We start from the raw sequence: 25,781 nt of genomic DNA on the forward strand, positions 1-25,781 counted from the left end.
TAGATCTGTGGCACAGGCACATGCAATCTGTCAGAAAAAAACACTTCTGCTTTAATTGAGAAGCAAGAAATTTATGGTCATTGGGTATTGTGGAGAATATAAGCTACATGTCATTAATTAATTCTGAGGATGAGAGTACAGTCTCTGTGCTGTCTTCCGGTTGCGTGCTTTGATATTCGGCGGTGTTGGTGCAGTCTGACTGAGTTTAGTTAATTAAAGGTGAAAACAGAGTCCGTCAATGAAGTTTCAAAAGGTGTGGTTTAATTTTCTCAAAAGAGTGGATGAATTTCAAGAAGTTGGTTACATCAAATTTCTGACTATTTTGGATTTCTTGACGTCGATTTTCTCAATCTAAAACTCGTGACTACTGTAAATGCAAAACAGAAAAAGAACAAACCTTAGGCTATATGGCTAGAAATTCAATTTGAAACCATCAAAGGGACAGGACAAAGTTGTACGCATCAAAGCTGTGCATTCTGAGACTTCAATTTGAAAACAAAAGCAAACTATTGATCAGTTATCAAATCAGAATGCAGAAAAACACAAAGAAACATGACCGTTTTCTGGACAAGTTTCAGTCTCTTACATTTACTGAAAGTATTCTTCAAAACTGGCAAAAAACTTGTAAATGGAGGAATAAATCCAGCTGAAAAAACGTTTTATAATTTTAGAATATATCGTATGCTCTATGTCCTGTTCTGTCCCTTTGATTCAAGAATACTCAAGAAAATATTTAAATCCAAAAGATACAAAATCTCGGCAAAGTCAACTTCACTAGCACAAACCTCAAAAGCAAGAAACCAAATAATGAAACCAAAAAAGGACAAACAATAATGATAACGCGATAATAGATACTGTAGCAAGACTAGATCCTGGTTGTACGCGAATTCTTTCTGCCTGGAAAGTTACGGCAACTAATTTCAAAATGCAAGACTAGATCCTGGTTGTATGCGAGTTCTTTCTGCCTGGAAAATTACAAATAAAATTAGATCTACAAGTCGAAGGAAAACATTGACCAGAAGGAAAAAACCACCTCGAAAAGAATTGAAAACAATTTTGAATATTAACAAACTGGTTAGACTGAACTCACTTCACAAGCAGAATGTAGTAAAAATACCAAAAAACATATATTTTCATAGAACTTACCAAATTTGGCCGCTCAAAAACACACGTTAGGGAATCACAGCAGCATGCAGAAAAACAACACTTGAAGCACAAAACTACTCCTGGATTAGATAGATTCATAAAAAAAAAGGTTCTGGCAGAACTCAGACACATAAACTTTTAGGTTAGCTAATATCTTTGCAGAAAAATATGAAAAAACTGAAGCAGCCAAGAACAGATGATTCTTGGCTGTTGAACCCCAAAACAAACTGACAAAAGATCTAAGGGAGATCACCCCGACTTCAATAATTCATTTTCGTGTATCAACCCACAAAGCACTGCGCCACAAAAACGAAAGTACATTGTCACTGATAAATTAGCTCCCTTGCACCACTGAAATGTCACTACCTTTGAGCTATAGTGAAAACTAAATTCGTCTGCAACAAACTGCAGGCAACACATTAGAACCTCCTTTCTGCCACTAGTACGGGGGCAGGAACAGTCCCCCCCTCGAAGACATCTTTGTCTTCTCCAAAGACTAACAGTTCCGAAGGAACACTAATGTCAACAACAAAACACAAAAAAACTTGTTCCAAAACCAACATTTACAAACGAACCATGGTTTTGCATCCTTTTAGCACTGACGCCAATCGACAAATGCAAAGGAAGCGAACTACAATTAGCTCTACAAAAAATCCAAAAACCAAGCCAAAAAACAGATAATTATCCTATCCAGAGCAAAAAATACAATATTGAGACAAAACCAATATTCTATACAGCTCATTGAGTCAGAAATCACCCTAGGTACGTATACTGCTTCGAGTTATCGTTTATCCAACCAATCCAAACCAAGCCAAAAAAATTCATATATATATATATATATATCCAAATATTATCTGATGAGAATTATCCACTAAATTCTCAGAATCGCTGGCTTATCCAAGACCTCAACGATTATTCCAAAGACCAAGCCAAAATCTCATATATTCCAAGTATTATCTGATGAGAATTATCCACTAAATTCTCAGAATCGCTGGCTTATACCAGACCTCAACGACTATTCCAAAAAAAACCCAAATCAAGCCAAGCCAACCTCTTAGAGCATACGACCATCGGTGACAACTAATTCAATTATCAAAATGCTCGAAGATATCTGTGTCTTCTCCAAGTACAGGATAACCAAAGTTATTTTCACGCATTCACCCAAAACATGAATCTCGTAACCTCCAAAATCTCATTAGTTAAGAATACAAATAAGAGAATACTTGCACAAGGTCATCTGACCAATAACGTTCATCGCAGTACCAAAAGTACCATCAATGACGTTCAAAAAAAAACTTGAGTTACTTGGTTCAATCATCCATCATCATGTCTATTGCTCATGGGAGCCTTATCATCATGTCCTTTGCTCATGAGAGCCTTATCATCATGTCCTTCGCTCATGGGAGCCTTATCGTCTTCCAACACACAGCTATTATCACTGCAATCATCGTCACTATCGTACACTGCTTTCATCTCCCCTGGCAAGCAGCACCACCTTCGTCACAGGACGCTCCAGCATGGTCGTTGGTTTGGCGCCAGAATCGTCTCCTGGAACATGGGTAGGTTTGGCTACCCGCAGCAAGCATCGCCTGACGAGTCCGTCTTCACTGGCATAGACTTCCTCGACACGGGCCAGCTTCCAATCGCCTCTGCAGACTCCGTCCTCAACCATCAGGACAACATCGCCAGGAGCGAGGTTAGGACGCTCGCACTGCCACTTCCGCCTGGACTGCAAGGTAACCAGGTAGTCTTTCCTCCACTTCTCCCAGAATGCATCGGCCAATTGCTGTACCTTTCTCCACCGTTTCTTCAGGTACACATCTGCCCTCTCAAACACTCCTGGGGGTGGCAGGATTCCAGTAGACTTCATCGTCAAAACATGGTTGGGTGTGAGAGGCAGGGGACCAGTAGGATCTTCTAGGGACTCGACGGACAGTGGCCTGGAATTCATCACGGCCATGACTTCGTACAGCAGAGTTCTCAGTAAGGATGTGGTCAGAGTTACCCCAGGCGACGTCAGCAGGCCGTTCAGGATCCGCCTTGCTGATCGAATGAGTCGCTCCCACACTCCTCCAGCGTGGCTTGCAGAGGGAGGGTTGAACAGCCACTCACACTGGAATCTTCCCAAGAGAGCAGTCTTCAGATCGTCCTTGGGCATCTCTTCCCATGCTTGCTTCAGCTCACGCGATGCCCCCACAAAGTTGGTCCCTCGGTCAGATCGGATCTGCCGGATCGGTCCACGGATGGCCATGACTCTACGGAGGGCATCAATGAAACAGTCTGTGGTCATATCGTCCAGGGTCTCGATATGCACTCCTCGTGACGCCAGGCAAATGATCAGCAGAGCATACTGCTTCAGAGTTTTTCTGCCATCCTTGACAGGAAATGGGCCGAAGCAATCGATTCCACAGTAGGAGAAAGGCGGGGACTCAGTCGTTCTCTCGTCTGGCAGGTCAGCCATCTTCTGTCCCATGGGAGCTCCATGATGCCTGATACAGTGTACACAGGACTTGATGATCTGAGAGACCACGCGCCGCACTCCGATGATCCAGTACCCGTGCTCACGGATAGCATGAATGGTGGTAGTTCTGCCAGCATGGCCTGTCTCTTCATGACAACGCCGGACGACAAGCTTTGTCAAATGTGCATCTCGAGGGAGCAGGACTGGTAGGGCAGCATCATCCTTATTTTTGACACGACCTCCAACCACGAGCAGACCATCTCGTGAAGTGCAGCAGCCAAGTTGCTTCATCGTATTTAGGACTGATGGAGCTGGGTTGGATAGATGCTCTCTTTGAGCGACTGCGATCAGCTTCTTCTCAGCAAGAGCCCTCACTTCCAACAGAGACATATCGGACTCACGATATTTCTTCACCCATCTCTTCATGACCTGGGTGATGCCGCTGACCAGTCTGGACCATGTGGTAGCTCTGCACATTTGATCTTCCATGTGGACTGGGGCCGACGAAGTGGTGGTAGCTCGGGCATGAACTTCGACATCGTCATCAGGAATGCCAAACTTCTTTGAGTCGTAGGTCACCTGTTTCTGCCAAAGGATCTCGGGCCCATGGAACCAGACTGACTTTTGTAGCTCAGGTGCTGTCGCTCCTCTTGATGCAATGTCAGCTGGATTCAATCCGGTTGGAATGAATGACCACTGGCTCAGCTCTGACTGTCGCAGTATCTCTCCTACTCTGTTTGCAACAAAGACGTGGAACTTGCTGTGATGGTTGGCCAGGTAGGCAAGCACAATTTTGCTGTCTGTCCAGAAATGATGCTTCAGATCATCATACTTGAGCTCCTTGTCCAGGAAGATTGACATCCTGACTGAGAGTGTTGCTGCCTGAAGTTCCGACCGAGGAATGGTGGTTTTCTTCATCGGTGTCACCCGACTCTTAGCCATAGTCAAGGAGCAATGGACTCGTCCGTCTTGGTCAACGAGACGCAGATATGAGCACTGTCCGTAGCCATCTGCACTGGCATCTGAGAAGTGATGGAGCTCTGCCACTTGAACAGTACCAAAGTCCGAAGGGACGAAACTTCGAGGAATCTTCAGGACATGCAGAGCAGTCAGCTCATCAAGCCATCTGATCCAGGCTCCATGCATCACATCTGGAAGAAGATCATCCCAATCCAGGTGGTCGCGACAGGTTTGATGCAGCAGGATTCTTCCTCGCAATACCACTGGTGAGATAAAGCCCAAGGGATCATACAGGGCAGCGACCGTGGATAGCATCCCTCGTCTGGTAGCAGGCCTGCATTTGATACTCTGAGTGAAGGTAAAGACGTCTTCCTCTGTGAGCCACTGGAGCCCCAGGACTCTTTCCACTGGACCTTTGTCAGGCTTTCCTAGGTCTCTAGGCTTTCTTTCAGTTCGTTCTTCCTCTGGAAACATGGCCAAGAGCTCCTCGCTGTTTGAAGTGATCTTGTGAAGACGCATCTGGACTTCTTGGCAGATCTTCACTGCACCCTTCAACACTCTAGCAGCAGTCTCCACGTCATCAGCTGCATGCAGACCATCGTCAACGTAGAAGTTCTGTTGGAGAAATTGGGCTGCGTCTTCATCAATGTGGACGTTGTCTTTGCCCGCCTGTTTCAGCCCATAATTTGCGCAGCCAGGAGAAGAAGCGGCACCGAATATGTGGACCGTCATTCGGAAATCTTTCAGAGGTTTCGTCAGGTCACCATCCTCCCACCAGAGGAATCTCAGGTAATCACGGTGACATGGGCGGACGTGAAACTGATGGTACATTTGTTGTATGTCACATGACAGGGCGATCTTCCCCTTCCGGAACCTCAACAGGACGCCCACAAGAGGGTTGATCAGGTCTGGTCCCTGCAGCAGCACATCATTTATGCAGATACCTTGGAATCTGGCGCTGCAATCAAACACCACCCTGATCTTTCCTGGCTTCTTTTCATTGTACACGCCGTGATGTGGAATATACCACTTGACTGGTTTGTCCAGTTCATCTTCTGGCACCTTTTCAGCGTGGCCCTTGACGAGAAGATCGTTCATGAAGGTCACATAATGCCCTCGTTTGACTGGATCCTTCTCCAGCTGTCGCTTCAGCCCCATCGCTCTCGAGAAGGCAGAGCTCCGATTGTTTGGCAACGCTGGATTTTCCTCCCGAAAAGGGAGAGGCATCTCATAGTGTCCCGACTCATTCAGTTTGATGCCGTTTCCAATGATATCCAGAAACTTGATGTCGTCTTGAGAGATAGTGCCCGTGTCTTTCTCAACGAAATCGCCCTCCAGCACATTCAGGACATCTTGAACAGTTGCTTGTTCGACTCTGGACCGATAGACATGGACCACTGGAATCTCCGTAGGCTGGTGATCCTCACTTGACTGATCAGATACTGACGCCATCAGAATGTTTGCAGTTTTCAATGCCGGTGAGGAGGTTTGGTCGTCCACAGACTCGGAGACCTTTGATTCCCCGACAATCGTCCATCCCAGGCAGGTCTTCACTCCAAAAGGAGTACCGTGGATAACTTCAATTGGCATCAGAGTCTGAGAGTTATCATAGCCGATCAGCAGTCCAGCAACACAGTTCTGATCGTAAGGATGCAACTGGTCTGCGATGCTCTTCAGATGTTCATGTCTCATTGCGACCTCTGGTGTCGGTATTGTTCGGGGATCAACTGACAGGAAGTCTGTGGTATATGTTATCGCCAGAGGATAAGAATCTCTAGAGTCGACGGGTCTGACTCTCAATCCCTTCACTGCCCTGGTTGGCACAATCTTATTTTGGGCGGTCATGGTGTTGAGCTTGAGGCAACAGTCTTCGCGACGTGCGTGCAACTTCTTGGACAACTCACTGGCAATGAACGAAACGTACGACTGAGTGTCCAGCAACGCATAAGTCAGGATCTCCCTGTCTGGTTCTTCAACTGAGGACACGTATACAGGGATGATCATCGTCGTCCTCGTTGGCTCGCATGAAGGAACGTTGTTAGACTCCCCTTGAGTAGCCCGAGAGTCTGACCCTTCGACCACTCCCGTACAATGAGAGCCTGTAGTGCCTTGGTTGCCATGTTGAGCTTGGGCCTGTTTCTGAAGTGTATTGTCAACAGCAGATGGGTTTGTCGAGTTCTTCTCGTAGTGGAGAATCGTAAGGTGAGGACTCTTGCATTCTCTGCAAGACTTAGGACGCTGACATGCGCTAGCCAAATGGGAGCGGTTGCCACACTTGAAACAGAGCTTTTTTTCTCTGAGGATCCTGAGCCGATCCTCACGTGGTTTGGCTATCAGGACTGGACAAGTTGCAATATGATGTCCGTCGTCCTGGCAATGATCGCAGGGTTTTTTGCTGATTCCTTCACCCACTGCCTGGAAAACATTCTTCTGGGGTTTAAGTGTGCTCTCCAGCACCCCCTGAATCTCCTTCAGATTCTTGGCTAGCGTCTGTTCGAGACTCTTCATTTCTTCTTTAAAGCTGTGAAGACCCTCTTGCGACGGTTGGGGCACATGGTTAGTTGCGTACGACGCCTGAGGTCTGCCCTTGACTGGGTCTGTCACCGACTTTTGGGTAGATTTGAGATCCCAACCTGGCTCACAAGCCACCTCAGCCTCCTCAAACACAAAGTGAACGAATTCACTGAACGTTGGGTGCCTCTGTTCTTTTCGTCGTTTCTCTGTGCACCGTCTTTTCCAGCGCAGAGCCATCCAATCTGGCAGCTTCTCCACCATCTTGAGCTGGTACTGGAAATCTTCAAAAATTCCATGTTGGCCCACCAGCTTGCTGGCGCTCACACATTGATGGAGAAAATCAGAGAGTCGTCGCAGCCCTTCTCCATCCCGACTCTTAATGTGTGGCCAGCTCTCATACTTTGTCCGAAAAGCATTGGTAACGACCAGAGGGCTTCCAAAACGCTGTTCCAATGCCGAAAAGGCTGTCTGGTATGCTTCATCATCCGCAGAGAACAGGGTGCCACTGATTGCCTCCTTGGCTGTTCCAGAGACGTATTTCTGGAGATACATCAGCCTCTGGGTGTCAGTAATGTTCTGGGAACCAATCAGCAGCAGAAACGTGTGTCGCCAGGCTGGGTATGCAATGGGGTCTCCGCTGAAGACTGTAGGTTCTTGAAGCGGCAGACGATTTTGCTTCACTGCATCGACCAGCACATTGATCTCCTCCTGTCTTTGAGATGCGCTCAAAAATGAAGAGTTCTGAAACTGTTCATGCTGAGTTGCAGTTTCAGGCTTAACGTCGGATGAGCCACTTCTTGGTTGAAAGACCTTGACATCAGGGTTCAAGCCATACGTCTGTTGAGCGGGTGATGACGACATGATCGGGTTCTCTTCCCGATTTGATTGAGACGACTGCAGATATTGGCTTTGGTAATTGCTGGGTGGAACGGTAGACGTAACTGTGCTCAATGTAGTCATCGTTGTAGTGCTGGCTATGTTCTGTCTCAAACTCTTCTCCTGCCAGCGTTGCCGACCGCACCAAGTCGATCGGTTATCCTCAGCTCCTTGAGCTGCAGGCTGGTGAATTGGAGCAGCGGTTGTGGCGACTATGCCAGCAGCGAACGAAACATGGGGCTCATAGGTACAAGTGGATGTAAAATGAGGTTGAGAGTAAGAGTGGGTCTGGGAAAAGGGGACCTGAGGCTGAGGCTGAGAAGCCGGACGAAAAGAGTGAGGATCTTCCTGCACGCTCATTTGTTGATGCAATGGATGGCCCCCCGACCTAGAGCGTTCCTCCTCCAGAACTTGGTTTCGAAGCGGCTGCAGGACGCTGACTCCCTTACGATGAACGTCTAGCAGTGATATGCTGGCCAAATTTGGGAGTGATTCTGGTGCATCTCGGGCCTCGGCCAACATCTGCTCTGCAACTTCTTGACTCTTCCTGTCAAACACCCTGGAAATTCTCATCATTTCCTGCTCTTCAGACTCTATCTGGACTTCCAGTTGTTCCAGCTTCTCGCCAATTTCCTCCTCCCTTTCCTCTTTTAGCCTTCTTGCTGCCTCAAACTGGCTCTCTGCCTCTCTTTGAATCGCCCTTCTTTTCCTTTCAATTTCAGCCCTTTGTCTTCTCAAACCACTCAGACTCTGGTTTTTGTCATCAAGATGACTGGCCTTTTCATCAGCAATCATTCTTTGCTTCTGCACTGTTTCTCCCATCATGCGAAGCGAGACTCTGGAACCATCTGAGTAAGCGTATGATGACGTGAGGTCTGAGCTGATGTTAGACTGACCCTTGGGGTAAAAATGTCGATAATCTGCCAAGAGATGATACGCAGCTGTGGCCAGATGCTCAGCGTCATCGTCCAGTTCTTGGGAGGAGCAGATACTGTCTATTTCACCCTTGATTCTTTTCAAGCTTGCAAGACTTGACTGCAGAGTGATCTTTTGCCCTTTGGCAGTTCTCTTATCATGATCTCTGTCTTGAAGGGTCTCTGCTATGCGATTGATGTCGGTTTTCACATTTCGGCTTGCCTTCTCATAACTGGTCACTAACTCCTGAAGTCGTTGGTTATCTCGTCCCCTATCGACTGCGGGTTGCTTCTCATCTCTTCCAAGAGGTTCACCATCGTCGCCCACCTGGACCCTCTTAACCAACGCTTCTCTTCTATCTGCCGTCTTGCTGGTTTGGCTTCTGGTCCTCGTGAGCTTTTCTGACTTCATGACGTCAATGCGATCTCCGTCACCGTGACCGGGTTGATCTACATCAGCATCAGCCACCTTGGTCTTCTCACCTCCAACATCCTCTGATCTGGACTGAGCACCAGTAGCGGTAGTAGACAGGCCGAAAACAGTGTTCTCTACATCTCTAGTTTCTGGTTCCAGCATAAAATGTTCCATGTCATCATACTGGCTACTATCTGTACTCCGAGGAGGAGTACTCAGATAACTCATGTTGAGTTATAAATAGATAATGATATAAAACGTGCCCTCAGGTCAGTTACATTGGGGTTTCAAAATGTTATTGGGCATGAACAGACATCAACGGACATGCAGATCCCGTGGTACTAATTTGTAGTCACTGTGCTGTCTTCCGGTTGCGTGCTTTGATATTCGGCGGTGTTGGTGCAGTCTGACTGAGTTTAGTTAATTAAAGGTGAAAACAGAGTCCGTCAATGAAGTTTCAAAAGGTGTGGTTTAATTTTCTCAAAAGAGTGGATGAATTTCAAGAAGTTGGTTACATCAAATTTCTGACTATTTTGGATTTCTTGACGTCGATTTTCTCAATCTAAAACTCGTGACTACTGTAAATGCAAAACAGAAAAAGAACAAACCTTAGGCTATATGGCTAGAAATTCAATTTGAAACCATCAAAGGGACAGGACAAAGTTGTACGCATCAAAGCTGTGCATTCTGAGACTTCAATTTGAAAACAAAAGCAAACTATTGATCAGTTATCAAATCAGAATGCAGAAAAACACAAAGAAACATGACCGTTTTCTGGACAAGTTTCAGTCTCTTACATTTACTGAAAGTATTCTTCAAAACTGGCAAAAAACTTGTAAATGGAGGAATAAATCCAGCTGAAAAAACGTTTTATAATTTTAGAATATATCGTATGCTCTATGTCCTGTTCTGTCCCTTTGATTCAAGAATACTCAAGAAAATATTTAAATCCAAAAGATACAAAATCTCGGCAAAGTCAACTTCACTAGCACAAACCTCAAAAGCAAGAAACCAAATAATGAAACCAAAAAAGGACAAACAATAATGATAACGCGATAATAGATACTGTAGCAAGACTAGATCCTGGTTGTACGCGAATTCTTTCTGCCTGGAAAGTTACGGCAACTAATTTCAAAATGCAAGACTAGATCCTGGTTGTATGCGAGTTCTTTCTGCCTGGAAAATTACAAATAAAATTAGATCTACAAGTCGAAGGAAAACATTGACCAGAAGGAAAAAACCACCTCGAAAAGAATTGAAAACAATTTTGAATATTAACAAACTGGTTAGACTGAACTCACTTCACAAGCAGAATGTAGTAAAAATACCAAAAAACATATATTTTCATAGAACTTACCAAATTTGGCCGCTCAAAAACACACGTTAGGGAATCACAGCAGCATGCAGAAAAACAACACTTGAAGCACAAAACTACTCCTGGATTAGATAGATTCATAAAAAAAAAAGGTTCTGGCAGAACTCAGACACATAAACTTTTAGGTTAGCTAATATCTTTGCAGAAAAATATGAAAAAACTGAAGCAGCCAAGAACAGATGATTCTTGGCTGTTGAACCCCAAAACAAACTGACAAAAGATCTAAGGGAGATCACCCCGACTTCAATAATTCATTTTCGTGTATCAACCCACAAAGCACTGCGCCACAAAAACGAAAGTACATTGTCACTGATAAATTAGCTCCCTTGCACCACTGAAATGTCACTACCTTTGAGCTATAGTGAAAACTAAATTCGTCTGCAACAAACTGCAGGCAACACATTAGAACCTCCTTTCTGCCACTAGTACGGGGGCAGGAACAGTCTCGCTTAGACAACGGGCGGAAGAATACGCTCTGTGGAAAAGTTAGCGCATTCCAAGAGTGCGCTAACAGTTTTAGCGCATCGCCATTAGCCAATCAACTGGTTCACATCAGTCATCTGACACCAGTACTTACTGACAATTATTATTATTGTTATTATTATTTAAGTTATTACGACCTCACAGTGAACTAAGAGATTTATAGAGCAAATCGAGAAAAATAATAAATAAACGAAGTGCAAAGCTCTGGGGATTTTTTTTCCTATCCGAATGTCCGTGTATATTTGTGATTAGAGAAGTCCCCCTCTGGGCGAGGACTGGTTGCAAAAAAACCTCGTTAATACGCTTACACCACAACTCTTATACATAAACATTTAAGTGGAATTGATCTCGCATTCTCTTCACTAATTTATGTTATATTTAATATTGGTTGCATTTAGCATTTTTTATCTATCAATTCATTCCATTTGTATGCCTCTTTAGTAGATATTATGTGTTCAGTATTTGTTTAAGGACAAGTTTAATGCAGCTCTTTAGTGGATATTATGTGTTTAGTATTTGTTTAAGGACAAGGCAGTGTGCCCTACACCTTTATCCTTGTTAAATAAAGTCCTTACTTTCGTTCGCTTGTTCGTTCTCTCTCTCTCTCTCTCTCTCTCTCTCTCTCTCTCTCTCTCTCTCTCTCTCTCTCTCTCTCTCTCTCTCTCTCTCTCTCATTATTGCAAGTATTACCATTTCAAAAAAGATTAATGTATAATAAAGGTGTTATAATGCATAAAGTGATGTCAGGATATGCACCGGAGACATTACGTGATAATTTTATTTTGAACTATAACAGACTAAAAATCATAACACCGACTCCACGTATTGACCTTTTCAAATCAAGCCTTCTATATTCAGGTGCGGTCCTATGGAACTCACTGCCTATTTTTCTTAAGCATAAAACAAACACAGACAGCTTAAAAAAAAATTATATGTCGCACATTATGCAACTAAACATGTGCTGAATGGTTCATCAATTCATTTAAAATGTATGTGCATGTTAAACAACATTATAATAATATGCAGATCTAAATTAAGTTATGTTAAAAATTGACACTTTTTATCATTGGAAATTGTACTTAAAATGCAGCATGACAATTTATTTTTTTAAATTTGTATCTGTATATATATAAAATGTATTAAGTTTGATGTGATAGTTATTTGATTATAATGTTTTCTGTTCTTGTTGACCCTATATTAGGGCGAGGGCTGGATGTAAAAAAGCAATATTCTTGCTTATCTATTACCCTCGATAATAAAGATTTTGTCTTGTCTTGTCTTGTCTCTCTCTCTCTCTCTCTCTCTCTCTCTCTCTCTCTCTCTCTCTCTCTCTCTCTCTCTCTCTCTCTCTCTCTCTCTCTCTCTCTCTGTTTTCATGTTGCGCTCTTTATTTTAAAGAGCGCAACATGAAAACAGAGTATAAACTGAAAAAAAAAGTTTTAGACACAGTGAGACAAGCAAAGGCAGAATATTTTAATAAACTGATTTCTGAAAAAAGGGATACAGCTACAATCTGGCGAGCAGTGAATGAAATTCTTGATAAATCTAGGAAGGGATCAACCAATACTCATTCACAAATATCTCCAAATGATTTTAACAAACACTTCATTTCGCTAGCAGACAACCTAAAATCTTGTCTCAATCAGAATTATTCCCTTGATACGGATGATTGTTTTGAAAAATTAAAAACATTCTGTGGACAAAAGTTGACTCAAACTGACACGTTTTCTATTCCTCCAATCTCAGTGCACGAAGTAGGAAAACTGGTAGAACAAATGGCGAATAAGAAGTGAATGGGTCCAGACAAGATTCCAGTCAAGTTGCTAAAATTTGCTTTACCTTACATTGTCGATTCCCTAACTTATGTTTATAACCTAAGCATACAACAAAACGTGTTCCCTTCTATTTTAAAGTGTGCAAAAGTATTACCACTTCCAAAAAATAAGGATCTTACAGACCCAAACAACTTTAGACCTATTTCCCTCTTACCTGTTCTATCTAAACCCTTAGAAAAGCACATACAAAAACACCTACTGGCATATATGGAACAAATGAATCTATTTCATCCTTTTCAGTTTGGATTCCGCTCGAAGCATTCCTGCCACACCGCCTTAAGCTCTTTATGCGAGACTTGGCTGTCAGCAATAAACAAAGCAGACATAACGGGAGCGTTGTTTTTGGACTTTAAGAAAGCCTTTGACCCAGTAGATCACTCACTTCTACTAAAGAAATTAAAGTGCTATTTAAAAGACGACTCAGCCTGTGCCTTTTTTGAATCGTATCTTTCAAAACGGAAACAGTAACTGTAAAACTTCGTCAAATGAGTTTGTCAGAAGTGGTGTCCCTCAAGGGTCTGTATTAGGACCTATCTTGTTCTGTATTTATATAAATGATTTACCCCTTCATGTGTCCGATGAAAAAGTTAGATGTGAGTTCTTCGCTGATGACTCTTCTGTTCACACCAGTCACAAATCTTTGGAATCCGTCAACTCTTCTCTTCAAACAAGTGTGGATGAAATCACTGAGTGGTGCGTTTCTAATGCAATGATCATTCATCCGATTAAAACAAAGAGTATGGTGATAACCACGAGACAAAAACACCAATTAAGTCCTTTACAATTACAACTGTCAGTTGGTTCAACTCAAGTGCAGCAAGTTAGGGAACATAGATTATTGGGTGTTACCATTGATCAAGAGTTGAAATGGCAAACTCATTTGAGTAATATTTGCAAACTAGTATCAACAAATTTGTACCTGTTATCAAAATTAAGGCATTACGCTGATTCTGCAGCACTCAAAATGATCTATTACGCCCACATAATGCCTCATATAAACTTCGCATCGACACTTTGGGATAACTGCAGTGATGTTCATTTAAAAAGACTCAATTCCCTGCATCGCCGAGCTGCAAAACTTATTCTGCATGATTTGAATAGGTCCACGGATGATAAACTAAAGCTCTTGAATTTCCTCCCCTTGAAAGATCAGTTGACGTTAAACAAGGCTGTGTTCATGTATAAAATTCTAAATGACGACTGTCTTAAATATTTGCAATCACATTTCAAACATGCCACAAAAAGATATGGGTCCCAAAAAATCATCCCTCCTATACCTCGCATAGACCTCTACAAATCGAGCTTAGCCTTCTCGGGAGCGTTTCTCTGAAACTCCTTACCCCAACAGATAAGAAATGCAACTTCAGTGAAAATGTTTAAGAGACAGTCACGTTCACACATCATTCGTGAATGAAATGTCTTGTTCGATTGTTATTTTGTTAAACATTTTGTACTAATGTTAACGGATGTGTAGCTGATCAGAGCAACTTATTCCCAAATGAAAGGTATAACTATGTCAATGTAATTTTGTAATTTTTTGAGTTCTCCTTATGTAATTCCTTAAATGCACATTGTGTTGCATTCTGTACAATGTATTTCTGTATTTTATATGATTGAATTTATATTTGTAATGTGCGTCTGTCTTTATGTGTTGTATAAAGGACAGGTTGGAAGAATAGGCTTTGCCTAAAACCTTTATCCTTTTGTAATAAAGTTCTGAGTCTGAGTCTGAGTCTGAGTCTCTCTGTCACCCACCCTCTCGCTCCCCCTTTTTATTTCTCTCTCTCTCTCTCTCTCTCTCTCTATTTTTTCGGCAAAAAGACTTATACCCCCCCCCCCACACCTGTTTGGTAAAACAGGTGAACAGTGTCCAAGTTAAATTGGATCCATTTGCCGATGACTGGCTGATGGCGTTCATGACGTTGAGGTACAATAACGCCAAGTCGTGCACCAAGTACTCTCTAGGTGACAAAAATGGGTGGTTCGAGGACTCCACACCTAAAACACTCCCACGGCCATCGTGAGTGATTATTCTTCCGCTCGGTCTAGTTAGTACTACAGTGGAACATCTCTGTTAAAGATGCTGCTCCGGTCAGAGCATCGTGAAAGCAACGATTTGTCTTTTTGTCGCAAACAAGGATATACACCGTCAAAACCTCTACACAACTCTGTTATTAAATTACTTCATTGATTTATTTCATGTAGGGTGTACATTAGCCTGAGATGTTACGTGATAATTTCAAGTGTCAAGTATGTAGGTCAAGTCGTTGTTCCTTTTCGCTTTTTGGCTCACGAAGTGTAGCCTATGCGATCGTAACTTTGTCTGTCTGTGCGTGCGTGCGTATGTGCGTGTGTGCGTGTGTATGTCTGTGGTAGAAACTTTAATCTTTCGTCATTTGAAGACGTCACATTATGGCGTAAGAGGGTTAGACGTCACGCGAAGGAATTACTGAAAGTCTCGGTCATTGTTATTTTGAGCGGGCCGAGACTAGTTGGCAGTCGTGTCCCTGTAAGTAGGCTACATGCAGACAGACAGATCTAGATCTAGTGTCTCGCTTTCTTGCACAGTTTCACCTATGCTTACTGTGACGTGTGTGTGTGTGTGTGTGTGTGTGTGTGTGTGTGTGTGTGTGTGTGTGTGTGTGTGTGTGTGTGTGTGTGTGTGTATGTGTGACGGAGTGATTGAGTTTGTGTTACTGTTTGTCGATTTCTTACGTGAGCCTTGAAGGCTTCGCCTCTTGTTAAAGTATATTTTACAAATTCGTAGAATATCTCAAAAGTAGGAGGTTTGACACTGAGCAGTGGACACACTCATCCGACTTGCACCCTCCTCACTCTCTGTCAATCAATCAATCAATCAATCAATGAGGCTTATATCGCGCATATTCCGTGGGTACAGTTCTAGGCGCTCTGCAGTGATGCCGTGTGAGATGAAATTTTATACGGCCAGTAGATTGCAGCCATTTTGGCGCATATTTACCTTTCACGGCCTATTATTCCAAGTCACACGGGTATAGGTTGACAATTATTAACTGTGCCTAAGCAATTCTGCCAGGAAAGACCCTTTTGTCAATCGTGGGATCTTTAACGTGCACACCCAATGTAGTGTACACGGGGGGAGGGTTCGGACACCGAAGAGAGTCTGCACACAAAGTTGACTATGAAATAAATTTCCGCCGAACCTGGGATCGAACTCACGCTGACAGCGGCCAACTGAATACAAATCCAGCGCGCTACCAACTGAGCTATATCCCCTGTCATTGCTGTTTAACACTGAGCAGTGGACACACTCATCCGACGTGCACCCTCCTCACTCTCTGTCATTGCTGTCTCAACTCATGTACTGTCAGAGAAGGGTTCTTTTATGCAAGATCATCCAGAAAAATCAACAATTAAAAATCCGGAGGGCTAAAACCGCGTTAGTGTGGCTATCACTCAGGGCCAGATCTCGTATTTTTGCGTCAATTTTCGAATTTAGATTTTTTTTCCTGAATGAGCATAAAAGTCAGAAGAATATTACCGTACAAACTTGAAACTGCGTGAACTTATCAACCCATATATCAAGCCAAGGACATTAAATATATCCGCTACGTGTAATTGTAGTGCTTCAACGGCACATTTTGGATAGTGAACAAATGCCGAAACTTTTCAGCAGTGCTTTAACTAACGAGATTGTTTCTGAACAACTTGAAATAAACTGAACGCGAAACTGTAAACGTACAACAGGGGCTTAGACAACCAGAGTTTTTCCCCTCGAATTCGTTTTAATTTTTCTCAAAAATATTCTGTAGTTTTATGTGTAATTGTTTTGTAAAAGATAATTTTAATGTGTTGTCTTTGTTGAGCGAGTGTACAATTTAAGAAAGGCGACGAATCGTGTTTGCAGATGAATTAATATTATTGTTTGCAACCGTCCTGGGGAAACGACATTCAGTTCAAAAACTAGTATCCTATGACTTGCTTCTTTGTATCTGTTATTTTGAGTAGGCGCATACTCGGCGTAGTCCATGGTTACCGAGTTTTGACTAAATGTGTTAACGTTGACCGGGAATCGAAACGAGGGTCTGGTGTATGTGTGTATGTGTGTATGTATGTATGTATGTATGTATGTATGTATGTATGTATGTATGTATGTATGTATGTATGTATGTATGTATGTATGTATGTATGTATGTATGTATGTATGCATGTATGTATGTATGCATGTATGTATGTATGTATGTGTGTATGTGTGTATGTATGTGTGTATGTATGTCTGTATGAATGTGTGTATGTATTTATGTATGTATGTATGTATACATGTATGTATGTATGTATGTATGTATGTATGTATGTGTGTGTGTGTGTGTGTGTGTGTGTGTGTGTGTGTGTGTGTGTGTGTGTGTATGTATGTATATGTGTGTGTGTGCATGTATGTATGTATGTAAGTATGTATGTATGTGTGTATGCAGGTGTGTGTGTGTGTGTGTGTGTGTATGTATATGTATGTATGTATGTATGTGTGTGTGTGTGTATGTATGTATGTGTCTGTGAATGTGTTTGTGTGTGTGTAGAGCGATTCAGAAAATGGTCCGGACCGATCTTCAAGAAATTAAAATGAGAGTTCCTAGGTAAAATGTCCTCAGACGTGTTTTTCTCTCAATTTTTTCAATAGATGTCTTTGATGACGTCATATCCGGCTTTTTACGAAAGTTGAGGCGGCACTGTCACACCTTAATTTTTTAACCAAATTAATTGACATTTTGATTAAGCAATCTTCGACAAAGTCCGGACTATGGAATTGCATTTCAGCTTGGAAGCTTAATAATTAGTTCATAAGTTTCCTCATTAAAGTTGTCATTAAAGTAGATTGGTCACAAACAGATTAAACAAGAGGCGAAGCCTTCAAGGCTCACGTAAGAAATAGACAAACAGTAACACAAACTCAATCACTCCGTCACACATACACACACACACACACAGTAAGCATAGGTGACACTCACTAGATCTAGATATGTCTGTCTGCATGTAGCCTACTTACAGGGACACGACTAAGAGTAATACCTAATATTCTGGACTCGCAACGAAATATACAAACAAATGACAATGAACAACGCTTCGACCTAATGGTCTTCAACAGGTTAAAAAAAACAAAAAAAACAATACAAATATCAGAGAAGATGATGTCCTCCAAGCGCAAAAGAAGGGGGAAAGGGAGATAAATCAAAAAGAAAAATGAGCAATGAAAAATGAAACCAAAACGAAACAAACCAGAATAATAACGCTTGAAGGGCCTGAAGTTGAAAGAGAGAGAGAGAGAGAGAGAGAGAGAGAGAGAGAGAGAGAGAGAGAGAGAGAGAGAGAGAGAGAGAGAGAGAGAGAGAGAGAGAGAGAGAGAGAGAGAGAGAGAGAGAGAGAGAGAGAGAGAGAGAGAGAGAGAGAGAAGGGGGAAAGACACGACTGCCAACTAGTCTCGGCCCGCTCAAAAAACAATGACCGAGACTTTCAGTAATTCCTTCGCGTGACGTCTAACCCTCTTACGCCATAATGTGACGTCTTCAAATGACGAAATGTTAAAGTTTCTACCACAGACATACACACGCACACACACACACGCACACACACACGCACAAACGCACAGACAGACAAAGTTACGATCGCATAGGCTACACTTCGTGAGCCAAAAAAAATGATTGCATTGTATTCTTCATCTTCTCCTGAATTCAAAAATATATAAATATGTTATTCTTACTCTAAAAATGTGCTCAGAATGAAAGAAAATAGGTTTACTAAGTACAACAGACGTGTGCGTAGTGGCGGCCAGCGTGGCCCTTGGTCTTTGGTATGGTTAGCCCGGTAGCTCAGTTGGTAGAGCACTGGACTTGTGATCGAAAGGTCGCTGGTTCGAATCCGGGCCGGGACGGACACGGGTCAACTTTATGTGCAGACCCAGAGACGGAAGCCATGTCCCACCCCCGTGTCATCACAATGGCACGTAAATGGCATGGTCATTCTGCCATAAGTGCAGGTGGCTGAATACACCTAAACACGCAGACGCCTGGGTAGCGCGACTCCGTTGCTGCTAGCTTTCCACTGGGAGAAAGCGACCCGAATTTCCCAGCGATGGGACAATAAAGTAATTGTTGTGGAGATCGCTAGATACCACTGGAATCGAATGGAAGGATAAAGAACATTATGGAACTTACTTTGATTTAGTGCGCAGTCACTCATGACGTAAGCGTAGACGCTCATCGAACAGATGGAACTGTGTAGATCTAACCAGATTAGTGTCGATGTTTCCCGAATATTCTCGTATGTCCATTAACTATATAAGTAGGGCTGCGCACACGTATTGTTGTTCTTTACCAGTCTTGCACTTGTTCTTTCTTACACTGTGCTGAGAGATATTGTCACCGTTGTTCCAGCTGTTAATAAATCTACAGAACCTACACATATTGTTGTGTCTCCTTTGCGACTGAAAACAACGAAAGGAAAAACACGACAACTGGCGTCGCCGACAGTTACTTCCCTTGTCTATTCGGAGTGACTTATTACTGCAAAATGATGGAAACAGAGCAGCTGATAACGCTTCTAAGGGAGCAGTTGGAGCAACAGCAACGCCAGCACAAGGAAGATATGGAGCAACAAATGCACCAGATGGAGATGATGATGAAAGTGTTCAGTGGTGCCGCAGCTTCTGCCAGGGAGGAAAGCTACGATGATCCGAGTGCTTCGAATCTACGTTTTCCCATTACTACACAGGCAGCTGCAATCCCATCTTTTGTTGCGTTTGATGCAACATCGGAACTGTGGCCTGACTACTGGTCAAGATTTTGCACGTTTGTGGTCGCCAACTCCGTGCCGGAGCAGCGCAAGGCTCAAGTTTTCTTGACGAATCAGACTGCTACGGTCTACAAACAACTGGCAAATCTGGCTACTCAGCAAAATCCGCCCAAGGACATCAACAGTTTGACAATGGACGAAATTGTCAAATTCATGAAAGAACAGTTCGACCAAAAACTCTTCATAGTGCGAGAACGTTTCAAGTTCTGGAGTGACATGAAACGGAAGCCAGGCGAAACTCTCCAGGAGTTAGCAGCGCGCATACGCCAAGACGCTGCTACCTGTGACTTTCCTTCGATCAAAAACCCACAAGACGAAGCTCTGAGACAGAGATTCATATGTTCTGTCAACAATGAGGCTGTCTTAAAGGCTCTATTCAAGATCAAGGACACAGAGCTGGATTTCGCACGTGCTGTCCAAGTCGCGATTGAGACTGAAGACGCAGCGAAGGTTGCCAAGGAAACTGTCTACGGTTCCAAGACCATACCAGTCAACAAGGTCCACCAGAACAAGACTACGGGTCCACGAAAGAACCACAAGCAGTCTAATTCCACAGACAGGAAGTGCTACCGATGTGGAAAGGCCCACAAAGCAACAGACTGCCCCTACAAAGAAGCCAAATGCCGATACTGTGACGTCACAGGACATTTGGAAGCTGTCTGTAGAAAAAAGCAACATCAGAATCGGGAACGACATTCCCAGGCTTCCGTGAAGAGAGTCACGAAAGCAGAGCTTGTCAACGCGATCCTCAGTGAAGTTCCCCAAGATACTCCTAGGTTGGATGTACCCATAACAATCCAGGACCGACAGTTCACCATGGAACTGGACACCGCAACTACGGGAAATTTTGTTTCTCTTCCGGTCTGGAGACAACTAGGAAAACCGAAGCTGGATGACGTCACACATCGTTACGAGTCTGCCAGCAAGCACGACCTGCCCGTGCTGGGAACTTTCATGGGCCAAACCAAGGATCCAGTGACTGATAAGCAAAGCTCAATTCCGTACATCGTCACCAAGATCCCTCATCTGAATCTGCTAGGACGCAACGCAATCCAGACTCTGGGAATTTCTGTGGACAATGCTCTAGGACTGAGGAGCATAGAGAGTCACGCAAAGAGTGAGGGTGCAAAACCTACGCATCCAGCGACCTCCAACGCGCCTTATGCTGCCCTGCAACGAGATTGTCACAGACTGTCTGATAAATTCCCAAATCTCTTCAAACAAGAATTGGGATGTCTCAAGGACTTCGAACTGGACGTGAAGTTCAAGTCTGATGCGAAGCCGGTTTTTCACAAAGCACGTCCGGTACCTTTCGCTCTTCGTGATGACCTCGCCAAAGGCTACGAAGAAGGCATCGCCAAAGGAGTCTGGAAGCCAGTCCAGTTCAACGAATACGGAACGCCAGTGGTACCAATTCGTAAGGCACAAACCTCGGGCACCCTGAAGCCCAAGCTACGGATCTGTGGTGACTACTCAGTGGGCATCAATGATCAGCTTGAAGATCACCGTCATCCAATGCCACTCCCAGAGGAACTGATGCAGAAGCTAGGAGGTGGATTCGGATACACCAAGATCGATCTTGCTGATGCCTACAACCAGATCAAGCTGGCACCAGAGAGTCAACGCAGGCTAGCCCTCAGCACTCACCGTGGGGTACTCCTGCAGCAACGACTTCCTTTCGGGATAAAGTCAGCACCTGGTTACTTTCAAGAGATCATGGAAAACCTGACCTGTGATCTACCTGGTGTTGCCGTCTTCCAAGATGATATACTCGTCAGCGGGAAGGACGCCAACGACCACCTGAGCAACCTGGAACGTTTGCTCACTCGTCTGAACGACAAAGGACTCAGATGTCGTCGTGAAAAGTGCGAGTTCGCACAAGCCAGTGTGGAATACCTTGGACATACCTTATCGGCCGAAGGGATCTCCAAAGGATCGAAGGTCGAGGCAGTTTTGAAAATGCCAGCCCCTACGGACGTCTCAAGCTTGAAGTCTTTCTTGGGCTCAGTTCAGTTTTACGGGAAGTTCATCCCTAACCTGGCCAGCATGGCAGAGCCGCTCTACCGCCTGACAAAGAAGGCGAACCCCTGGAAGTGGGGAGATGAGGAACAGGCAGCATTTGAACAGTTGAAAAATGTGCTTTCCTCGGATCAAGTTCTGGTACACTTCGATCCAAACAAGACTTTGGGACTAGCTTGTGACGCGTCCAACGTTGGAATTGGAGCAGTCCTATTTCATCGCTATCCAGATGGAAGCGAGCGCCCAATCGCCAACGTGTCCAAGACTCTCACGGCTGCAGAAAGGAACTACAGCCAAATCCACAAGGAAGCCCTGGCCATCATCTTTGGCTTGCGGAAGTTCTACCAGTATCTCTACGGACGTCAGTTCATACTGGTGACAGATCATAAGCCGCTGACATCACTTTTCGGACCGAAGAAAGGGACCCCACTGCTCGCAGCTAACAGACTAGCTCGGTGGGCCCTGTGGCTGAACCAGTTTAACTACACCATCGAGTACCGGAAAACAGCGGATCATGGCAATGCAGATGCCCTTAGTCGCTTGCCATACGGAGATGACATCGACTTCGACAGGGAGGAAAGTGGTGAAGACATGGACATGGTGTGTGCCATCAAGGTTCTCAGTCTTCAAGTCCAGCCTGTGGATGCCAATATCCTCCGTCAAGAGTCAGGAAAAGATCCAGTGATATCTACTGTGATGCGCTACGTCCGTGAAGGCTGGCCACCAAAGAACGCTGAGATCAATGAAGATGTCAACAAGTTCCGGAAGTTGTCGGACTCTCTCAGTATCTGCCACGGATGCCTCGTCCATGGATCGAGAGTGGTGATTCCACAGAGCCTGCAGTCCAAGATCCTTGATCTGCTGCATCTCGGACACTTCGGCATGGAACGCATGAAACAGTTGGCAAGAACTGCAGTTTACTGGCCCGGTATCGATGCTGCTATTGAGATGGCTACTCGACGATGTGACTCGTGTGGTGAACATCAGAACAAGCCATCCAAGCCTCCAGTTCACCCATGGATGCTACCAGAAAAGCCGTGGAGCCGCTTACACCTGGACCATGCAATCAACTTCATGGGTAGAGACTGGCTGGTGATCACGGATGCTTACTCCAAGTATCCATGCATTCATCCTACGTCATCCACGTCCTCTAGAGCCACTCTAGACCTGCTGGAAGAAGATTTTGCTCATTTTGGATTGCCTCACACACTTGTCACTGACAACGCGCCGACCTTCACTTCTGAAGAATTTCAGAGCTGGTGCAAGGAACGGGGGATCACGCACCTGACAGGGGCACCATATCATCCTGCTACCAATGGAGCCGCCGAACGTTTGGTGCAGACATTCAAACAAGCACTGAGAAAATCTTCTTTGCCACCGAAGCGTGCTCTTCAAGAGTTCTTGATGCAGTACCGGAGAACGCCGACATCCTGTGGTTTCTCTCCGAGTGAACTCTTGAATTCCAGGCAGTTACGGACAAGGATCGACACTCTGCTGCCCTCGCCAGCCCACATCGCTCAGGGCAAGCAATCCAAGGAGGCATCCAAGTCTCAGATGACTCCAGACTTGAAAGCTGTCGTCAAGGTAACCAGACAGTACAAGGCCGGAGATCCTGTGTATGCTCTGTACCATGGACCTCGCCGAGACAAACAACCCCGATGGGTACCAGCAGTCATCAAGAAGTCTCTGGGTACTCGCTGCTTCAACGTCATGGTCATTCCTCATGGTCCAGTATGGAGACGACACTGGGAACAGCTACAGCCACGCTACACCACTGAGGAAGACAATGAACCTGGTGAGGAAGTGGACACTGTTTCTGAACTTGTAACAGATCACCCCATGGAGATCTTGGAAACTGTGCCACAAACTCGGAGACAGACCAAACCCAAAGGTACTCCATCCGTTCCAGAGTATGGACCAGACAATCCAAGACGGTCAAAGAGAACACGCAAACCCACAGAGAGACTTTGCTGTTGATGCTTGAGGAGTAGCATCAGTTTAGGTGGGGAGGTGTTGTGGAGATCGCTAGATACCACTGGAATCGAATGGAAGGATAAAGAACATTATGGAACTTACTTTGATTTAGTGCGCAGTCACTCATGACGTAAGCGTAGACGCTCATCGAACAGATGGAACTGTGTAGATCTAACCAGATTAGTGTCGATGTTTCCCGAATATTCTCGTATGTCCATTAACTATATAAGTAGGGCTGCGCACACGTATTGTTGTTCTTTACCAGTCTTGCACTTGTTCTTTCTTACACTGTGCTGAGAGATATTGTCACCGTTGTTCCAGCTGTTAATAAATCTACAGAACCTACACATATCGTTGTGTCTCCTTTGCGACTGAAAACAACGAAAGGAAAAACACGACAGTAATGAAAATGAAAATGAAAATGAAAAAATGACTATCTGAATGTAGTCTCGGCGATGATTGGTCGCTGTTGTTGATCTTGACTAAATGTTTTTATATTGCTTCACGCGACTTGTGTTCTATTTCAGTGTCGTCAAATGCAGTGATTACAAACTGAACGACTAAACCGCGTGGATGACACTTGGTTTGCTGTCAACGCAAGGACGTTTGACGAATTTGTGGTGACCAAACTACAGATCGCGAAATGACGTAATTGCTTCGCGAACCAAGCCAAACAGGAACACTCTTTTGTTTCAACATTAAAACCTATGCAACTTATAATTTGACAGTTGACTTCCTTTTGTATTGCCCTTGTGTGTGTTTTGGTTTGTTTGCATGATTCATCTTGCTGATGTTTTTATTAATGTTTTTGTTGTGTCTGTTTTCGTTTCGTAAGGTTTTGAATAAATGTCTTAACATGATTTTTAAACGGGGAATAAAGACGAGGGTGGTGGAGTATGTATGTGTGTGTGTGTGTGTGTGTGTGTGTGTGTGTGTGTGTGTGTGTGTGTGTGTGTGTGTGTGTGTGTGTGTGTGTGTGTGTGTGTGTGTGTGTCTGTCTGTCTGTCTGTCTGTCTGTCTGTCTGTATGTGTAGAGCGATTCAGAGAAAACACTAGACCGATCTTCATGAAACTTTACACGAGAGTTTCTGCAAATGATTTCCCCAGCTAAATACTTTTTTTTATATATATAAATGTCTTTAATGAAGTACGTCATATCCGTGTTTTTGTGAAAGTTGAGGCGGCACTGTCATGCCTTTATTTTTCGAGCAAATTGATTGAAATTGTGGTGAGGCAATCTGCGACAAACCCCGGACTATTGGATTGCATTTCAGCTTAATAATTAAGTAATAGCTAGGTTTGGTCATTAAAATCTCAACATTCTAATTAAAAGTAACATTTTAGTACTCAATCAAAAAATGATGTCATCTTGTTCTTTATTATTTCCTGATTCCATACAAATATAGATATGTTATGTGTGGGATAAAAACAAGGTCAGAAAGTTGAAAAGAATAGGGAAAAGCACTCTTTCGTGTGAATGACTCGTACAGGCACTACAATATTGTCGAGAATGCATCAAAACGATACATACATTACTGTCGCCATGCTCGGGTAATGCTAGTTATGCATCAAAACGATACATACATTACTGTCTCCATGCTCGGGTAATGTTAGTTATGCATCAAAACGATACATACATTACTGTCGCCATGCTCGGGTAATGCTAGTTATGCATCAAAACGATACATACATTACTGTCGCCATGCTCGGGTAATGTTAGTTATGCATCAAAACGATACATACATTACTGTCGCCATGCTCAGGTAATGCTAGTTATGCATCAAAACGATACATACATTACTGTCGCCATGCTCGGGTAATGCTAGTTATGCATCAAAACGATACATACATTACTGTCGCCATGCTCGGGTAATGCTAGTTATGCATCAAAACGATACATACATTACTGTCGCCATGCTCGGGTAATGCTAGTTATGCAACAATACCACTCGCTTATCATCGACACATACGGCTGATCTTAAGCGCA

At 43.9% G+C, this 25,781-nt stretch overlaps 2 protein-coding genes across 2 annotated transcripts in view; one reads left to right on the forward strand and one right to left on the reverse strand.

The window, feature by feature from the left end:
- The window catches only part of LOC138963169 (uncharacterized), a 48,477-nt gene extending 23,963 nt beyond the window's left edge, over positions 1 to 24,514 (forward strand). The window contains exons 3-4 of the mRNA XM_070335208.1: positions 14,839 to 14,999; positions 24,322 to 24,514. Coding sequence (XP_070191309.1) covers positions 14,839 to 14,999; positions 24,322 to 24,358 — 198 coding nt within the window. The 3' untranslated portion in view covers positions 24,359 to 24,514. The remainder of the gene's footprint in view (positions 1 to 14,838; positions 15,000 to 24,321) is intronic.
- The window catches only part of LOC138963168 (tereporin-Ca1-like), a 114,091-nt gene that overhangs the window by 81,281 nt on the left and 7,029 nt on the right, over positions 1 to 25,781 (reverse strand). The window lies entirely within an intron of this gene.

The sequence above is a fragment of the Littorina saxatilis genome, linkage group LG3 (assembly GCF_037325665.1).
Source record: "Littorina saxatilis isolate snail1 linkage group LG3, US_GU_Lsax_2.0, whole genome shotgun sequence".
Classification (NCBI taxonomy): Eukaryota; Metazoa; Mollusca; class Gastropoda; order Littorinimorpha; family Littorinidae; genus Littorina; species Littorina saxatilis.